We start from the raw sequence: 20,991 nt of genomic DNA on the forward strand, positions 1-20,991 counted from the left end.
AATGAACAAGAGGGTATACCAAAAAAGCTTATCTGTAGTCTTTAAACATCGCCTTGAGTTGAGGCCATGAAAAATGGCAAGTCAAAAACAAAAAATCAAATCAGAAGGTTCAGAATCCAATTTAAATGCGTAATTTTTCCTCATTCATCAACAGAGTGAAAATGTCTTAGAAAAAGTCTGGAAACCTGCATAATGTTCTTTTTTCTTGGTGATTTTGTTTGTTTGTTTTTACCCACTGGTTTTATTTTCTCTTTGTGTTTGGAAACGGAAAAAGAGAGAAGGCGAACCCCCTGCTGGGCTAGAGGAAGCAGCACTGAGAGCTCCACCATGAAGAAATCTCCCCACATGTCCGCAGTGGAAGAGTCCACCTAGCTGTCGCTCCCATTGAGGAAGAGCTCATCTCACTGACACGGGAGAGGGGCTGGATTAGTCGGTGAATCTCTGACAGGCTTTTTTCCAACGACAGGCTGTGCACCACATGTCTCTCTTCTCCATGCCGTACACCTTTCGGCATTTCTTCGCCTCCCCACGGGGTTTCCTTGGTAACAGCAGATGTGACAGCATAAGGACGCGCACACACAGACATGCAGACGCCCAAACGGGCAAAAGAGTACACATGTATGTATAATGCACTCGAAGGCACAGCAAGCATGACGGCAGTGATTCTGGCCACCAGCAATTCATTTCCCCTTATGGTTTCTCAGAGCCCAAAGTGACATCTAGAAATTCATTTTTATGTCAGATCATCCAAAATGCAAAGATATTCTGTTTACAATCCTATAGAACCACGAAAGACTGCAAATTTTCACATTTTAGAAGCTGGAACCAGTAAATAGGTGGCAATAATTGGCATTTTGTTTGATAAATGGCGCAAATATTAATTAATTATCAAAACAGTTGGTGAGTAATTTTCAGATCAAATCGATTAAGCAAGTGTTTCAGCCCCAGACCGCTAGCAATTCATTGCAGTAAATGTTACTAATTTGCATAAAACACCATTTAAACGACATCTATGGTCACATAGGGAAGGCAGCTAATTTCAAGTAACCATAATGTGGAGGGCAAAAAAAGACGAATAAAGAAGGAAAGTTAAATGAAGATGAAATGTTTTATCTTAAACCCATTCCCATAATTGTGAAATCACTTGAGATAATTGGAGCAAAACTAGCCCCACTTTGTTGATTTAACCAGAATAATTTATCACTCCTGACACAGTCAAACAGGGACACGCACGCTGCTGCATACCTGGTTCCTGGTGTTGATTTAGGTGCCGGCGTTATTAAAGCATGGTTCTTGTTAACAGTGGTGTGCGTGCTGGCTGCCGGCTGCCGCTTTTCACCGATGCTCACTGTCCTGACATGAGTCACAGGCCCCTGCGAAAGTGGAAAGACATCACAAGGCATTGTTCAATATCTTACTGATCACAGTGTAGCTCAACTCCAGACTATATTCTACGTGATCATGACAGATATGCAGAGAGACACAACCATAACTCTGACAATGTCATACATTGTCTCTTAGCTCCAGCACCTCACCAAGCCTTTATATGATGACCTGTGAATTTCTCATATTATATTCTTCATTTGTGGGGTTACTGTTGACATGCGTCACTGTGATTGGCACAGCCATTTCAGAGCGATGACACCAGCTCTGAAATGGTGATTAATAAACACCATAAAGTGCCATTAACAGTGTATTTATTAATCACCATCCCCACCTGATCCACATTCACCCTCACCCAGTTCTTTTGCACTTTGCACTGCTGCACAGACGTGAACAAAGACAGACAGCGCACTTAGAGATGCCCACACCGTCCGTGCACCCCTGACAAATCGCTTTGCTTTAGTCGTTGCACAATCAAAACTGGGCCCAAGGGGTTAACAGCAGACAGGCAGCCTTAGAAACAGCTGTGAATGAGTTACGGATCAGTAGTGTTTGTCTTGCTTTTCTCATTTTCAGTGCAACTTTAAATACTGTTGAACATTTTATTAATTCTGTCACTAATGACTGTGGCCAACTTATGTCCAAAGTCTGTTTTCTCTGCTGCAATTTACTGGCATAAAATTCTTTTTTGCCTTTAATTAACAAAAGCCACAGTAAAATCTTGTGGTGCACCGTTGATCTGTGCCACCTCTACAAGCTTCCTGTGTCATCAGGAGACAGGCACGAGTTATCACAATTATATGGATGGCATCCAATTGTGCATCGCTGTACATCCTGATGACATAAGCTGCATCTTATGACATAATACTCTGCAAAATCAACTCATATAAAATTCATCACTACACGTGTTTTTGTGGCCCTGTGGTTGCCTGTCAGTTTTATTATTGATTTTCAGATCATTTTATCGGTTTGTAAATCTTTAAACACTTCTGTGCCTGAGGACGTCTGATGTGCTTTTAGGATACATTGTGTGCCCCCTAGATCCCTCAGGTCCTCTGACTGTCTCCTGGCTGTCCCATGAGCCCAGATTTTGATTCATGGCAATGCCACCTTCTGTCATTATGGTCTTGGGCTTTGAAACGGCCTCCTAGAGTCCCCGAGGATATTAAAAAGTGCATTTTAGATTTTCTTTTAACTGTATTGTTGTTCTAGTTTGATTGCTTTTAATCCTAACCTTTAACTTGTTTTTTTAAAATTTATATTTAATTACAAAAATCGTACTTAACAGTCAGACACATGCAGTATACTGTTGGAAACATATTGAACATTGCACCTGCATGCACATTTGGTTTTATGTTGTCTTATTTTGATTATATGTTAAGCACTTTGAATGAACGGTGCTACATAAAGAAAGCCAAATGCCTCTGTATATAAAAAGGTGACAGAAAAAGAAGCGGGGAGAGCGAAAAACCAGAGTGACAAACAGCTACAAAAAATGGCAACAAGTGGTGAGAGCAAGACAGTAGTTATGAATAAGATAAGAAGGCGTGAGACAAAGCCTCACTCACCGGGACGCCTTTGAAAATGACAGGAGGGGACTGCCACGACACACTGATGCCATTCCCAGTCCCAATTCCAGGCCCGGTCCCATTACCATTGCCTAACCCAGCCAACTCAGGACCCACTGGGATACTCACTGGAGCAGTGGCCTGGAACATGGACAACCACCACGCCATAGCCAGGAGAGGGCATGACAGAAAGGAGGAGGGACAGGGAAAGTGCAGATAGAAACAGAGAGGAGGAGGAGAATACAGAAAAAAGGTCGTATAAGGAGTAGGGAAGGTATTTTGCCTCTCCAACTGAAATTTACCCACATATCAACTCTGATCAAGAACTGCCTACCACAAAGATTTTGGTTTTACACAAACAAAAACTGTGAGTGTTTTACGATTACAGTTAAACAATACTGGCAGACACTTGTACAATATGGCACGAAGCAGTTTCTAAGATAGGATAAAGAACAGCAGAGTCAGCAGTATAGAAAAGGGAATTATGGGTACAGTGCAACACAGAGACAAGGAAACATGAGACGTAGTCATTGCAGTTTCACTGCGTATGCTTACTGGCTATTTTCATGAGCATTTTGTGTTGTCATGGCAACTGAAAGTTCAATAACACTTTGAACCACTGCAAAGGATTGAGCTCAGTATTGAATATATTAAACAAGAGCCCATTTCATTTTTACCTAGAAGAAGAAAAAGACAAAGACGAAGGACGAGGAGAAGAAGAGGGAGGAGGCATGGATACTCAAAGTTGCTACAAAACAAAATATGTCGCAAGCAGGAACTTAAGCATACTGAAATCTCACAACTTAAAACAACTTATTTCGACTTCATTCTTCATGTGCCCTTGTGTTAATATTTGCAAGAAAGTTTTTGCATTTGCCTTCCTGATATATACTCCCACACTTGTGGACGAGTTAAGTAATTCAACCTGACCTCAGAGCCTTTATTTCCACACTGATCTCAAAAACTGCCTCTGCAGAGTCCACATGATAGAAATCTGAAACTTTGTGGCTTGGCAACATACCGACTGCTTAGAGTTTTGTCTTGTTCTCAGTGGCATTACAGAAGCATCGATGTCCACAGAATAAATTTAGGAATGTGTGTCTGTGTGGGTGTGTGGGCGTGTGTGCGTGTGTGTGTGTGTGTGTGTGTGTGTGTCTGTCCAAAGTCTCGTGGTGTGTGTGAATTACCTGGTAGGCGTGGTCAGTGTGGATGTGGCAGAGCGTGGAGGGAGCTGACTGACTGAGCAGTGTCGGGGCGTGGCTCTGCGAACCATTCATGTTGATGTGTTCAGAGTGAGGGACATCAGTGAGTGGTGGAGGGAAGACGGGCGGAGGACCAGCCGTGGTGGGGGAGGTGGGTGTGAGGTTGGACAAGCCCTCAGTTAGGCTGTCCATGTTGACCTCTATCTCTGAGTAGTAAAAGTCCTCCTCCCCATCACTGTAGTCCGAGTCGCTGTTTCGGCTGCAGGAGAGGAACAGCAACTGCTTAGAAACTCCTCTGGATATCCCTAAATTAAGGTTATGTCATACCTGCATTCGAATTTAAGTTTCAGCTTTGAAGTGATAATGAACAGCACTGGAACTCTTATAGTCTGAGCCAAGCAGCTTTTGAAGACACAGCTGGTTCAAACTTTAAAGCTATAATACCGTCCCTCTCTTCGTGTACTTGTGCTTGCCAGTAGCTCTGATCATGGCAGCTTTATTGATGCACAATGTTACACTCTGCTGGCTACACTATCAAAGCTTGGTATCATTAACCATCTTTTAGGCATCTCTCTCTTCAATGTCTTCATCTTTGTGTAGGCAATACGTTTTTCTCTTCCATTTGAGTGCCAGAATTCTACACATTTATTCCACATATTTGAAATGATTCCAATCTCTACTTCTTTCTCATCTGCAACCACTATCTTCGTGGCTCAAGTCCATGATCTTAAAAGGACACTCCTCTCAGGCTGAAAGACGTTGCCTCTGCTAAAGGTTGGGTGAGTAGGCCTACAACACACTGCCACTGACATCTAGCACGTTATTTTTATGATGTTAGACGCTGACATGTATCTGGGAATTGAGTAGAAAACTTTTTAAAAAATACACAAAAAAAATTACATAATTTCAATTGTATAATATGTATTAGTGGATGATTTCAATCATAGTTCAGTATTTGGCACTGTTGCGAAAAATGTTTTTAGATTTGTTCTTAATTTAGTTCGAATTTTTTACCAAAGCAAATAAGAAAGCATCAATTTTAAGAAAAATACTCCAAAAAATTCAATACATTTTTTTTTGCATGCTTTGCACATTTCAATCATTGTTTATGGTAAACTTATAAACCTATAAACACTGCCAAGAAGAGAATAATGAGCAGATTCTCAAAACATTTTGGTACATTTCAAAATACTGACTCAGGCAAAAACATTGGCATCTTTAATGACCACTATGACTCTATGTGGGAGAAGGAAATTGCACACTACAGCCACAATGCAAGTATTTTTTTGTTATTATTAACTACAGACGTCTCGACATTAAAGTCTTTCTCAGGGTATTAAGGGACACAACAGCTCAGCAAACATGATATACAATATAACACAGGTGGGGAGGAGTGTCCTCAATCACATTCAAATGATCTGAGAGGAGCACCTTATTCACATGCCATTCAAAAACAAGACAAGCCTCCTCAAAATCTGTTTCTAATTGTTAGTTTGCTTTCTGAGATCTTGTTTTTGAACGACATGTGAATCAGTGCTCACTCCTCTCAGAGTATTTGGATGTATATGTCAAAACGTCTATATATTTAAATCCATTTTCTTGCATCGAGGCTAAGAGTGTGCAACTTCCTTCCCCCACACCTACACTTTCACCGTGGTGATGCCGTGCCTTCCTCCCCTCTCTCATCCTGAATGTTTTGCTTATGGCATTCCATTTTAATGATATAAATACCAGTGACACTCATACATTTAAGCACTGCTGTCAGCTTTATGATGAAAAAGGAAGTGGTTACTCTTCCCAGCAGCAGGGGGCAGTAAAAGCCAATACGCTGCAGAGGTTCTGAAACAAATAGGTTGCTGATGACATGTCAGTAACTGTAAGGGCTATTTACAAGGATTCCTCTTCTCAATAACTGTATGAGGTAAAATGAACATATAGAGTAACAGTAGGATTTGCTCTACTTGCTTTTAGTAATAGATGAACATAAAATTATTATTACAATCCTTTTCAAATAATTCTACAATAACATCAATGCAAACTCAAAAGTTTTTTTTTGCTTTGTATCATTATCATTTTATCACCTGAACTGTATCTGCTGCACTGGTTAAAATCAAATCAATGAGTCATAGCATGACTCATTTTTGACACAATGGGAGGTAGGTGTGATACTTTGTATTATCATGTCACTGTTTTAGCATTGTGATTCAAAAGTAGAGAGCTATTAACAGTTCCATACTTCTTACTTGCACAACACACATATAAGCACAAGGCCCGTGTGTGTAGAAGCGGCAATACACACACTTACAGACACTCAGCTAGTCAGATGTAAAGGTAGGTAGCTGGACAGAATCCATGCCTGTGTCACTTTTCTTGTCCAACCGCATTATTTAAATCACAGAGGTTAACACTACTTCCCCCGAAGCTGCGTAGAACAGTTTATTTAAGTGACGCCTACACAGTGATGGTCTATATTAAAGTGAAGCACGAAGCCAGCAGTTCTAGAAAACAAATAAAAATCACCAGTATCAATGTCCTCATATGTAGTATTTATTCTGAATGAAAAAACATTAATATGAATTCAAACCCTGACAGTGTCACAATGAAGATGGGTGTGGCTCATACGGATCAATATACTGCCTGGTGGCCTGGCGTGTGTGGGTGTGTGTGTGTAGTGGTTCAGCTAAGACAAAAACTGTGGTTAAGTGCATAAAACATACACCTAGGCAGTTTGTGAGACTTTATGGAGGGAAAAAAACACTAAGAACCAAAGGTTGTTAAATATTCTGATTTCAACATTTGTATTACATATCTAAAAGAGATGTGCAAGAAAAAGCAAATAGCTGGTCAAAAATTCATATTTATTGGACTACTGAAACCCATGGGACAGTAACTGAGCACTGTGTATGTTCACTTTTCCTGTGATGACTAGCTACTCACCCCAGGTGGACGGTGCGGATGTGTCGCTGGATCCCTGAGGAGGTGCTGAGGACCTTTTCACAGTTCTTCCACAAGCACTTGAACATCACCTTCATGGAGTTCTGAAAGAGTTCACCACAATACCAGAATGGTCAGAGGACCACTGATTTGATTTGTCACCATAAACACACAGTGGTGCCTCACAGAGAATTTAAACAAAAAAAGCAATCAGGAAGTAACCGACGGGGTGATGTGGTATGATCTTCGATATATGTGCATTTATCGCATTACATCTTTGTGAATCACATCTTTTTGTGAATCATTTTCATCACAATAGGGGTTTGTGCTGAATGTATTGTCACATTCCTCTGTGTGGATCTCATTGGCAGCCTCCACAGAGAGACCTTCGTGGGGGATTGAGTGCCACTCTACAAGGGGCCAAACACTACACCTCATTAGGGAGCTATTAGAGCATCAAGCCTATAAAAATAGAAACCCAATATGTGACAAGTTCAGACACATACAGAGTAAAAGAGATAAATGCAGGGACAGAGAGGGGACAATGAAACAGGATAGTTTTCTGTCTACCTCACAGGACTTTCATGTTCACTGACAATGACAATGTTCATTGATGTGCTGTCTGTGCATGTTGTGGGTGAAGATCTATCTTAGAGGAAATGGTCTGGTGTGAGGGTGCAGCCTGGGGGTGTACCTAACGTTTAACACAACACACAAAGCTCCACACAGAAATAAAATAAAACAAAACGCACAGACATGTAGAAACCACACTGACCTCTTTCTAACCACTGATGATCAAAAGTAGCATTTGTAAATGCTTATCATTTGATCCTCCTCAAATCTGATTTTATATTAAACCTATTATCACTCCCCTTGGTACATAAGCAAGCTGCGAGTAGATGGATAGATGGAGTGGGTGTTTTCATTTCAATTCATTTTCTCTCTCGCATATCAGGGGCTGGCAGCTGTCCCTTGAGCGGGCAGGGACCTGCATCACTTAAAGTTAATCAAAGACAGTGGGTGTGTACTCTCACTGCCTTTTAACAGCCTCTGGAGAAAGAAGGGAGGGAGCAGGACGGACAGAAAGGAGAGAAGTGAGTGAGATAAGTCAGAGTAGAACACATATTTATCAATGGCTATGTTAACTATTTTCTACATTAGCTCCTTTGAACTAATTCTCATTGACTGTCACTCCTTTTCATTCTATTCAATAGCAACATGCCATTAGACTATTGCCATTATTGCTCAAGTGGTGCTGGCTATATGCACGCTCCCTACATGCTGTTTAAAACAACCCTCTTAATAAAAATGACACAGAAAAGCTAGTTTTTAATCCCGCAAACAATCACAAATCACTTAATTCCCTAAGCCTTTTTCTTGCATCTTAACACTGTTACAGTAAGACTGGTGATTGCCATGTTTAATAATCCTCTTAACCCACTGTCGCACAAAATCAAACAGCCCACAATCCAAGGGGCAGCTGCTCATAGCAGGTTTAGACCTCTGGGGTTGGAATCAGCTATAAAGCAACACAAAGCTAGCCAGCAGGTTCGCTCATGTTTTAGCTCTCCTCCACACAACATGTGTGTCTATATTCCTCCCAGCATCATCCTACTTAATTTCCTGTCTGCTTATCTATGCAATGGCATGGTCTCTGGCGGATCCGTCCTTGGACTCTTTGCGGTTTTATATATTTGCCAGCTTTACTCCTGCTCCACTCCAGGGAGGTTAAATTGCAAACTCCCCACATATTGTACAGTATATGAGCTCCCCATCCTCACTGTATGGCTAAAGGAAAAACTGAGATTCATTTGTCCTCCCGTTGCTACCTTGAGTGTCAGTTCTCCACTCCTCCTCTACACCTTCTGGTTCTGACTGTCCTCATTTTTATGCATCCCTTGAACCTTTTGTTACTGCAGGTTCATCCCTCCTCTCCCCTTGATTCTCACTAAACCTTTCCCACTCTCCCTCTGAAACGACTGAACACAGGATGGAAAGCTTCTTCACCGTAAAATGCTTTTTTCTGGACTGTCTCTATAGTAAAAAAACTGGGAGGGAGAGAAGTGAAAGAGAGAAGATAATCAATCATTCACACAAGCAGAAAGTGACAGGTCTTATGTTGGGGGCTGTTTAACTGCATGGTGCTTACATTTTCTGAATGTTTCTAGTGGGTTTTCCGAGGTCTCTCCCTGTTACTGTTTTAAAGAAATAACCAAAGCACATCAGAGTTGTTTCTCTACAGCTGTGGCCCTGAAGTGTTGCTTAGCGTGTGCTAATTTTTGGTTACAAGTTAAAAGTGAAGTGGACAGCATCTGAGGCTGTGATATTCACAAAACCACAACCGTGTTAAGCAACTAGCAGAGTAAAGAAGTTATATTGACTGTGGATGTCAGCTTATTTTCAGAGCTTCATTTGTTATCCTTGTGGGTTATAGTTATTATTATGTGCTAAATATAATCTGAATATAAACAGGTGTGTTTTCTGATCTGTTTTTTTGCTGTGCTTTGTCATCAAACCATAAACGCTTCCTTAAGCACTTACAAAATCCAGGAAACGACCAGTTGCGTTTACCTTTCGCTTCCTAGGTATGGGGTCCTCAAACATGAAGTGCGTGCTCTCTGTGACATCCTCATTGACATCATCACCCTGGGACGAGAGCAGGAAGTTCTTGTTGGTGTCATTGGAAAGAGGTGGGGACGGTGTGGAGGGCACTGACTGGTCGCTGGCATCCCAGCTCCAGTTGCCACTGGTCGAGCTGCTGTAGCTGGTTGACAGCACCTCTTTCCAAGCCCTGCTGGCTGGCTCTGGGACTACAGTTAAAAAAAATACACACAGTTAACTTTAGATTAATGTCAAGACATGGCTAAAAGGAAGACGCTTCATTATTATTATAAGACAGGCAAATATGAACAAGAGCAAAGACATCCAAATGTGGGTGCACTACTTTAAAATACCCCAAATAAAAACAGCTTGGTAGTATAATGTTGCGACAAACTGACCCAAATCTTAACTCAGTAATGGAAATGAAAATAGAAAATCTCTCAGCAGCCCTAAACCATGACAGTCTGTTTGATGCATAAATTCTAATATCTTTAATATCTTATATATAGTAGATGTGCTTTACTGTACTAACATTTTTCATTTAGCAATACTGTGCTTCTGCTTATTAAGCCCAACACAGCTTTAATTTCCACTACAAGGTACTATGTTATTCCTCTAATTCTTGGCCCACATACTTTTTCTATACAGTTTGACCAATCCAATAATGCTTAATCTATATGACAGGATAATCGCGGCAGACTGATCTGACTTTCACTGTGGCATAACATACTAAAATGCAAAACCTAAACCCCAACATAGAGCAGAGCTTAATATCATGTATGTTGACGATTAATTTATACCGACCAATAATCGTTTCCTATAGAAGTGTAAGGAGATGAATCCCAGTTCATATGAATATGTAGCATAAATCAATTCATGTATAAGGATTACTTCACTATTTCACAGAATTATGAAGGTCCTGGGGTTAAACATGTTTCAGCCTATACACGGGAAACAAATCGCAGCAAGGCCAGTCCTATTTCAACTCCTAAAGGTTACAATATCCTCTAGTATCAAGATATAAAAATCATATAAAGTGATTGATGATGTCAGTGTTTAAGATAGCATTATAAGAAGTCCCAGAGTGGTCGTGGAGTGAGTGGCCTAGTGGTCTAGTTGGGCTACATAATAAAGCATTTATTGACAATAACTTGAACACATACACAGACATTTTTATGAGGCTTGACCAAACTGTGATAAATCAAAGATATCAGCCAACATCCTGTCTGCAACGCTTTGTGTTAAGTAGACTTTTCGCCAAGCTCTTCCCAAACCCACAGCATCCTCTGACACAATCTGACCATTTCTATCTGGCCGACTTGCACAGCAATATCAATATGAACTGCTGCATGTCGATTACTTAAAGCACAAACTGTAGCCTTGGCTTAATGCTGAGCTAAGAAAAAAAAGAAGAAGAAATAACCATTAGGACTTTGACCGTCTGGCAGGGTTGGCATGGTGATGGCAACCACAGCAGCACTGGAAACAGCAGAAGGAGCTGTGGTGATAGGGTCAAGGCTGAACAGTTGGCAGTAAGGGCTGAGCTTGGGTAAGCGTGCATGTATACAAAGATAAGGGAATAGTGCTAATAATACTGTATGACTCCCATCCATTGGATGAATACAGAATGCGGCCTGTGCTGAGGCAGTGATGTTACCTGTGGGTGCAGAGGAAGGGTAGAGCACCAAGGGGGATGTGGACAGTGAGGTCAGGACGGTGGCAGCCATCACCTCCTTATCAGCATGACCTGAGGGCTTCCTGCAAAACACACAAATATAAATTGATCACACAGGATGAAGTCAGGTCTAAGTTAGGTTATCCCTGTCGCTCTTGTCTCCACTTCAACTAACCCAGGATATGTTTGAGCAGATCATACTTCAGCCATACTCTGTAAAACGGTTTGCTGTTTTGACTGAGGACTGGAAACTTATTTTAGAAAGAAAATAAAGGCCTGGTCTTATCCCCAGAGAAAACTACATATCTATGTAGCTCAAAATACCAACTGTGATTTTAGAAGAAATGTGGATGATGGATAATGATGAGCTGACAAATCCTACTAAAGAAGAATTCAAAGACACAGACAGTCATGTTATTATTTGTACAGTAAATCTTGGGGGACTTGCTGTTTTTGTGTCTGACCATGTGCATGTGTCTGTGCATGAGGACGTAATGGAGAGTCTCTAGAGTGAAAGGGTTTTGTGGTGCGCTTTTGCACAGCTTGTGCAACCTCACTTAGAGAGAGGGAGAGAGATGCTTGTTCCTCCCTTCCTGCACGCCCCATGCTGAGCAGTCCACCCTCAGCTTAAACCTTATTTATACTGCACTGTGAACTAGCACATTCACAAACACAAACACATGTGCACTGAGCCCAAAGACTGTGCTTTGGCATCTGACATTCTAATAAAAATGTGACCGAGCACAACACTGATTTGTGTCATCCTGCAATAACTTCTCTGCTTCACACAGGCTTATTCACTTAATCTCTTCTATTTTGCACTTTTCACCCCTGTTCGTGCTGTCCTTGAAAGCAAAATGCGGGGAAATTTATTTAAGGCAGGGCCAAAACTTGCCCACGCAGTTGTGCACACATATAATTGTATCTAAAGTCTTGTTTAAAAATTTTAACAAAAAGTGTGCTGTCAAAGCCAAAATAATGAGGGGAATATCTGTCTGCTATGAGCTACTACGTCTGTAACATGCAGTTGTAAATGATTATAATGTTAATATATGAACACACACATTAGCACAAATGCACACACACACACACAGAGACAGAGATGCACATGGTCTGCAGCTTTAAGAGGTCCGTGTCCCGCCCCCAGACTTCTCCACTACACAACCAGAGTAAACTGGTTTGAGGCTTTCTCTCAGCCAAGCCCTAAGCCCTGGCAGAGATCCACTCTGAGACTCACTGCACACATACACACACACACACACACACACACACAACAAAACTTCACTCCTGAGTCCACAAGCACATACAAAAGTACGCTGTAAATCTGCAAGCGTACGTGCACCTGCTCACACACACACACTTGTAGAAGTTACAAGACTTTAAAACATTTTATGGACGCAAAAAAAAAAGTTTAGAAAGTGTCTCAGCTCCCACGCTGATGAGAATGTGTTGGATAGAGAGCAAACAGATCGCAGAGGAATGTACCAGATATGAAGGAATCTCTCAGAGACAGTTTGAACATTAACAGCCATGTTCACACAATATAAGCTGGTGTTACTTTTTAACATCTTAAAACATGGCTTAAGTCCATATTTGTATGTCTGTGTGTGTGAATGTTTCAGTTCAACAGTTTTATACAATTTTAAATACCAACATGGAGAGAATCACAGTGTGCAAAGAATAACATCCACACCACAGCTGAATGAGAAAACATAGCCAGAGGAGAGGTGGGTAACACACACACACACATACACACACACACACAGGCTGAGAGATAAAGAGATAACAAGATTAGCCGTGTCCTGTTTCAGTCATTAGCCTTGTTTTCAGTACTAAACAGGGCCAACCAGGGACACACTTTTGATTTATGGGCTTCGGCCGCTTTCTTAATAACATTTCTGTGCTGTTTTTCTCATTTTGTTGCCAACATGGACAACATGGTGTAAGCTTGTCTCTGGAGTTCAAGAAATGGTGCTTTCAAATCTACAAACTGTGAGTTTAGATTCCTGGTAGAGGCCCATTTGGCCTGGCTATGGTGTGGAAAAGTGGCATACTAACAGCATACCACCGACAGCCATGCATGTCTGTTTTTTAATGTGTGTGTGTGTGTGTGTGTTAGTGAAACAAGATAGAAAAAAAACTGACTGAAAGGACAGCTAGCCTTTTAGTGGCTAATTCAAACTTTGAGATCCTTCTTCTCTTAAGCACACACATGTGAAAGCATAGGCACACACAGACACAGACACACACACAGAGACACACACACACAGGAATACCAACACACACCATATCCCATTAATAACCCCCACCCCCCCCATCCCACACCGATTTCCTGACATTTTCCTTCCTCTGCTTCCCGGCAGAGCCATGATACTCCACCGCAGTTTCATTACATCTGGTGTGAGCATTTGTGTGTGTCTGTGCGCGCATGAGTTAAACGATTAACAACGCTAATGGCACGTATTAGACAACTGTTCTCACTTCTTATTGACTCTAATTCATGCTGACAGTGGTGAAGCTAAGAGACTTTTATATCAATGTTTACACCAAGTTAGAAGCAAATGGCAGCCACATTCTGCCGTCATATAACAGATAACGGCCCTGCCACTCATGCTCATCACTTACTCTGATGAGCACATCAATGCCCGAAGATACTGACTGACACGGTCCGCTACTCTCTCTATAACTTCTTGTCTGTGTGTGAAATAACTATGGAGCCATTAAACTTGGTGGGAGTGGAGGACAGGCTAAAGAGAGATTGCACTGACGCAACAGTAAATCTGTTTGCATCTTCTTATGAGAAGCTTTATTTTAGAGCATGTTAAACAGGGAATGCCTTTATTTAGTGCCCAGAAAGAGTTGATTGGAGAGCAGAGGTCGCTGTCAACAAAGTTGGGCTGTGTGTGTGTGTGTGTGTGTGTGTGTGTGTGTGGTATATATTTGCGTGTCTCTGGGGGGAGGGGTGTTCTGGGGTTTTTGGTTTTTGACTCAAATCTGGATGTTTACACCAGCTTTTCAGTCCAACCACGTACATTTATGGAGTGCAGTAAAACATAATGATGACATGATAAACATAACAGTCCTCCCCCACATATGCAGATGAACATGTGTAGGCACATACACACACTGTATGGTAACTGAGTGACGCTATTCATACTCAGAGGTGCCAAATTTACGAGCCCTGTCACTGACAAACACGTTTTATGAGACAGGTACTTTGCCTGAATGGGGACGTCTTACCTGTTTTTACTGTACCTGAATATGTGCGTGTGTGTGTGTGTGTGGCATCACGTGTATTTGTGGATGCCTCTGGTTGGAGCATTTGGCACACTTAAATACATGCACAGACAGCACCATCCGCTCACACACACACACACACACACACACACACACACACACACACACACACAACACAGCACAACACCCTCTTACCCTCCTTCCTCTCTCAACTTGTATTGGCTTTGACTGGGCCAAGAACCATCCCTTCTGGCAGCAGCACAACACATGGGCCAGCTAAAGTCAACAAGCCAGGCCCAGGCACATACAGAGAAAGAGAGAGAGAGAGGGAGAGAGGCAAAGAGGGAGAGAGAGAGAGAGAGAGAGAGAGAGAGAGAGAGAGAGACTACTGCTTTGAGCCAAGGCACATGTAGCAACAATAAGCTCAGAGTGGAGAAAGGCTAACATGTGTCCAAGCATGTGTGTATCTGTGTATTGTGGGCAATGAACATATAAGCTTTGTAGATGAGATCGTCTCATCCAAGGTGCAGTAAACTCAGACTATTTTTGTGGGATGCTTTTCTATATTAACTTATTATCAGCTGGATACACAACACAGTAGTTTTCCACAGCTAGTCCTAAGAGGACGCTTGGACTTCAATAGTGCAAATAGTGACATGATGCTGCTGTGGTGCCCCCACCCACTACTATAGCGGGCTCTCTGCTGTTGTTGGGGAGACTACTGGGCCTTCCCTCTATATTTAACACAGCACCTCTCCTCCAGTTACCAACCCGACAGAAATCCCCAGGATCTGCCTGGTTTATCGCACATATTACGCTCAGTTCAAGCCCACCTAAGGTCCAGGACAACTGCCACGAAACACAGAAAACAATTTTTAAAACTAACAAAAAAAACTTGTTGCATTTATCAAGTGGTGTATTCAACTTCCTACAGTTTATTTTTCATCTCAGTTTTCTGCCTAATGTGATTGTTTAATTCTCAAAAGACCAACATCATTTGAAGCCTCTGACAACACACTAATGGCCTATCTTGTTTACCAGATAAAAAAATCCTCCCACAGATTGCTTGGAAGTAACCAGTTTTAGACGGTCAAGAGAAAAGAGGAAGACAGAGTGGAAGGGGCTGGACAGTATCAGTAGATTTCATTGTTTTGAGCTGGCTGACCACAGAGCTTACCCGTTTTCTATCAGGCAGATTCAAAGCTAAGTTCAGTGTGTTGGGTCTAGTTTTCACTGGGGGTTTACACTGCCAACAACACTCTCTGATCTCCCTCTCAGTCCCAGTGGTGGTCGCTTTAAATAGCACGTATCCTTCCAATGTGATCATGTGATTGACATTATCCCCAAAACAGGCATCAGGTTGTATTTGCGTGTCTCTGTATTTTCTGCATGCGTGTGTCTTCATGTCTAAAGCAGCTGCATGTGCCTCAGATTGGCATTACGTGTGACCTTGGCAGTAAATGCTTCCAAAAACACGGTCACACAAACACACGAAAAAAAAGTTGACAACACTCACAACAACAACACTCTGTCTGAGTCATGCTAGGATATGCATTTGACACACGCTGACCGTGTTTTCATATTATTTAACGTATCTCTCTTTATCTCTCTCAAACAAACAAATGCAAATGCACACAGGGAGATAGAGATATGCACGCCAAAAATAGGGGTAACGTTTCCAGTCATGAGATAGACTTTTCCTTAGGCAAAGCCTTTCATTTATTCATCTCTAAAACATGTTTGCATCACTCATCCTCATGCGCACTCAGAGGGAGAGAATGTGAGGGAGGCTGACAGAAAAAGTGATGGGAGCCACAAAACCACAGGAGCATTGTTAACCATACATTTTTCTGTCACGTGTTCCGATATGCATCTCTCTCCCTCTTTTTCCTCACAGCCTGTTTTAAGGCTCAAAAGGATCCTGTTTGGCTCCAAAGGGAATCTGGACTGTGCACTGTTTTAAGTCGATGAGCCAGTGTGTGTTATTCTAAAGCATAAGAAGTAAATCATAGATGGAGATTTAGATGAAGGCTTTTGAAAATGTGACTCACCGTTGCACACATAGAAAGATAAAAAAAAACAAAACAGTGCAGTGAATGGCCTGATGTAGTCTAACTGATGTATCCTCTATAATGCGGTAACGTTGTGATAAGTGAAGCTATTGGATCTGACCAGGCTAGTGCTGATGATTGTCTGCCCACTGTGCTGCCCCGACAGCTGCCCCATCCATACCCACTATAAATAGAACACCCACTGCTCTCCATCCCACAGTCCCTCCATCCCCCATCATCCTGCCTCGACTCCACTGTATTACGTAATGTCCTTCATCCCTCTCTCTCTCTCTTTTCCTTGCTTGCTCAGCAGGCAGATGATCAAGATTGGCAGTAAACAGTCTACCCCCCCCCGATCATGTTTACAACGGTGATCGCCTGCCTCTGTCCTGTTCGCTCATTTTTCCAGTTTTGTATTACTTTAATATCTTTGTACACTGCAGCATGGATTGTAAATACACAGTGAATGCAAATGTGGTGATAAACATGTTGGTTAAGCATCAGATTGTGTTGTCACTATCGATACATGCTTGTGTATTCACTCATTAAAGTGCAGTCTATACACATGTTGCCCCTTACATAAGTCCCCGGGCTCAGAACCCCCTGGAGAGGGAGAGGCTGTTAGGCAGGAGCCGTGTCTCTTTAATGTGGGCTGTGAATGTAATGGCTATTCAGTTCCTGGACAAAAAGCCCTCTCTTTCTGTCTCTTGATCCTCGAATGCAATCTGTAGCCTTAGGGCCAAGCACAAACAACAGATAGCTTTGTTCTGGAAAAATAATAAGGGATCGACACAGAGCAAAAGGCACGATTCCTTCTTTGGTGTCTGCCTCCCAACTTACGCGCTACAAGTCATAAGCGACACCGGACACCAGATACACACCCTGGGCTTTAACAGCAAACTCGCAGGTTAAAGTGAAAAGGGGTTGTTTGCATGTGCAGCAACCTGTGTGGACATCCCTACTCAGGATTACAGAGCCATGCTTGTAACGCACGTTCCTCCGAGAAAAACTGTTGACACAGCACAAACAATTAACTGGCTGACGACAGTTTAGATTATGACGCACTACCTGACTTGCATGCCATGACCACATCTTGTGGAAACAGCTAGACATGGGGACATTGTGGGTCATTATGTCTGCAGTGTGAGCCTCACACAAGTTGATCCAGTGCCGGCAAAAGTGGTTTGAACATGGATTGTTGGTGTAAATCAGATAATAGATAAGTGCACACATACATACAAGCCTTCCCCAGGCTTAACGCCATAAAAAAAAAAACATCACCAATTCCTCGATTTGAAAAGTAGTTTAGGTCTGACTTCACCCATTCTACTAGATTTACCCTACTTTACGACATTAAATCTCTAAGGCATTGTTGTAACCCAATACAATTAAAAACAGATGACAGTATGTAAAATGAAATTAGAATGAGTAATGTATAGATGAATTACATAGTTTGACAATATGCTACTACACTACACCTCTAATGTTCATGTCTTTGGGCCAACAACTAGCGGTATCCCGCTTTATTACCCCATTGTCACTTCAGACTACACAACAAGATTAACTTGTAGCTATAGCAACTTCCCTCACAAGTTCTGTCAGTCCCCTCCAATAACAATGTTGTTGCTAGGGGAATGCAGGCCAGTCTCTTCTCAGTAGTGGACTTTTTTATTTCTTCTGCTGAGGGAAAAAAACGAGAAGAAAACACAGCTTCCTTATCAAAACGCTTGCCATTTTTCATTTGTGTCATGAGTTGACATAGTGAGCCAGAGAAGCCAGTCAGAGAAGTCATGTTTTTTTTTTTTACATTCTTAATGAAAGAAACTTTTATTCCTGTGAAAGATCTATTCAAATCATATTTTCATACATCTCAATTATCCATACCACTCATCTCCTGAGTCTTACAAACAACTGAACTGCCCTTTTGTTCTGTGAGTGTTAAGAGAGATCAGATTAAATCAAGTAAGAACTGTCTGCATGTCATCAACAAGACTGTTTCTCTCTGACTAAACAAGAAAATGGAGTCTCAACCGAGACTTAAATATACAATTCAGACATAAAAACAGGCAAGAAAAACTTCAGCTAGGAACCAAAGTAAACAGAAATCAACATGTCTTGAAACTTCGACCACAGATTAAAATGGCGGAGAACAGGCACGGAACAGAGCGGTCAGCTCTCTTTCTGCAGCACACACACTCTTATTTTGTTCCTCATTCTTCACTTCCCACTCCCTCTTTTGCCTGCTCTTGAGATTTGCCCTTCTGCCATCACAAGCCAGAGCAGGCCTTTGCCTGGTTTCCTGTGTTTTGCGAAAGCAAACCAATGCTGCTCCAAAGCCACTCTGCTCTACTTACTCCCATGGAGCCAAATATCTGCAGGGCAGTATCAGACAGACAAAGACTACGGCCAGTAAAATAAACTGTTCAGTATCTTTTTCTCGACAGAGAAAGTGAGGGAGCTGGAGCTTAGAAGAAGAAAGTGCTTAACACAAAAAAAGAGCAGTTAGTATAAGAATGGCTGCATACTTTGAGGGAGTGTGATGAGGCATGTGGATGAGCTGACTCCTCCCACCCAGACAAGCAGTGCCAAAAGTAAAAATCACATGACAGCTCGTATTTACGTTTTTTTGTAAACTAGTTAAGAGAGAGAAGCAAGTGTTACCCATCGCCTCTCCCTGCACACAGAAATGTGTGGATTTATAATAACAAAAAGGGTCAAAAGAGTTCATACACTTAAACAGTCTGATTTTGAGCCATGACTGAGTAAAAGTGACTGAGAATAAACCAACTTGCACTATTACTTGTTCTTAAATATCTGCTGCTTGAGCTGCATTATCACAAGCTATGAAATAAAACTGATCCATCCATTTAGCACCTCAGTGTCTCAAAGGCCTGACGTACTTATCGTGTACACACAACATCTCAAATTTGAATCCTGTTTGCAACCTTTAGTTTACATTTTCAAAAACCCTTGTTAGAACAAAAATATATCATAAATAATACATCTATAATACACACACTATATTACTTCATAAAGCCTGATATGTATGAACTATTCATATGAACCATATGAATGTTCATGTCTGTGGTGATTAGGTCATGTGGTTAATAATGTCCCATTCAATGCAAAACTGACGATGCTGCTAAATTTCTTTTCATAATAACTTGTATCATTGTCTCAAGTCGATACAATTTAAATAGGCTGTGGTGGGGTCACATGTCCATTTTTTCTGCATTTCTTGGGAGCTGCACTTACAACCAAATCAAAACCAGGGTGCTGAAATGATGCACTTTTTTTCTAACAAAATTTTTTTTTAAAAAAGAATTTGAACCAGGCATTTAAAAGTGAGTGTACTAAACAGTGAGTGCCTGTTGGTCCAAAAGCCTGTGAGTTTATTATGCAGTAAGAGCAACTCTGTGTGTGGAGTCTAATGTAAGGAGACATCTCAAAACAGCACACACAAACTTTTGACACAACTTTTCCAGTGGAATGATGCCTGCCAAATTCAAGCTGGTTATTACTGGCTTTTATTTGCATGCTGTGCAGCACAAATTGAAAAACTACACTGTATATTTTCTGACCATGTACAGGCCCAAAGTGTATCTAATCAGATTTGTGTCAATCTAATCAAACTAAACTTATTAAATATCAAACAAAAACATATGAATCTGAGTTCTCTGAGAATTCAACTCTGAAAAAACATTTCAAAAGTAAAACTTAAAACTTGCAAAAAAAACCTCATTGTTTCCATTTAATATTCAAGACGTTTTGATTATATTAACACAGATCTGACATTCAATTTTTAGGACAACATATAATTATCAAACATACACATATTTGAAAGAATATGACAAACAGATTAAAACAATAATCTTTTTTCTAAAGTGATTTTACAATAAAATCATAAAAGTGTTTGACTTGTATCACAACCATTCAAATAATAAGAAAATAATAATTAAATACATACATTGTGTGCTATCTGTGTATTAAAAAAACATGTCAATTTCATAAAGGGTTCTATTCCTGTGTGATTTGGCCCCAGTCAATAGCTAAATAGCCTAAGTGTATCAACTCATCCTCAGCACCCCCCACTGGCCCCGTTATACTTGAATGTATACTGACTAGAACAGCAAAAAATCCATAAACCACATCTTTAAAAATTTAAGTCTCCCAGTGGATCGTCTGGCTCTGTACCTACAAATTTCATTCCCCTCTCTTCAAATTATCAGTGTTTCAACATCCTACTGGGGGAGGCTGTGACACTGCAGGGAATAAGGAAAGGAAAATGGCCCTTCTATCACCCTGCTATGCCAGCAATGGGATAGTTAATAAGACAAATG

The 20,991-nt window shown here is 41.2% G+C and overlaps 1 protein-coding gene across 2 annotated transcripts in view; it reads right to left on the reverse strand.

Moving 5' to 3' along the window:
- Positions 1 to 213: 213 nt before the first annotated feature.
- slc2a4rg (SLC2A4 regulator) overlaps positions 214 to 20,991 on the reverse strand; it is a 33,046-nt gene continuing 12,268 nt past the window's right edge. The window contains exons 3-9 of one of the 2 annotated variants that reach the window (XM_070839463.1): positions 11,346 to 11,446; positions 9,659 to 9,897; positions 7,091 to 7,191; positions 4,139 to 4,412; positions 2,952 to 3,092; positions 1,246 to 1,373; positions 214 to 538 (exon numbers count right to left, since the gene is read on the reverse strand). In XM_070839463.1, coding sequence (XP_070695564.1) covers positions 427 to 538; positions 1,246 to 1,373; positions 2,952 to 3,092; positions 4,139 to 4,412; positions 7,091 to 7,191; positions 9,659 to 9,897; positions 11,346 to 11,446 — 1,096 coding nt within the window. In that variant the 3' untranslated portion in view covers positions 214 to 426. The remainder of the gene's footprint in view (positions 539 to 1,245; positions 1,374 to 2,951; positions 3,093 to 4,138; positions 4,413 to 7,090; positions 7,192 to 9,658; positions 9,898 to 11,345; positions 11,447 to 20,991) is intronic. The other variant, XM_070839464.1, reaches the window with a different exon arrangement.

This window comes from Pempheris klunzingeri, chromosome 11 (assembly GCF_042242105.1).
Source record: "Pempheris klunzingeri isolate RE-2024b chromosome 11, fPemKlu1.hap1, whole genome shotgun sequence".
NCBI classification, from domain to species: Eukaryota; Metazoa; Chordata; class Actinopteri; order Acropomatiformes; family Pempheridae; genus Pempheris; species Pempheris klunzingeri.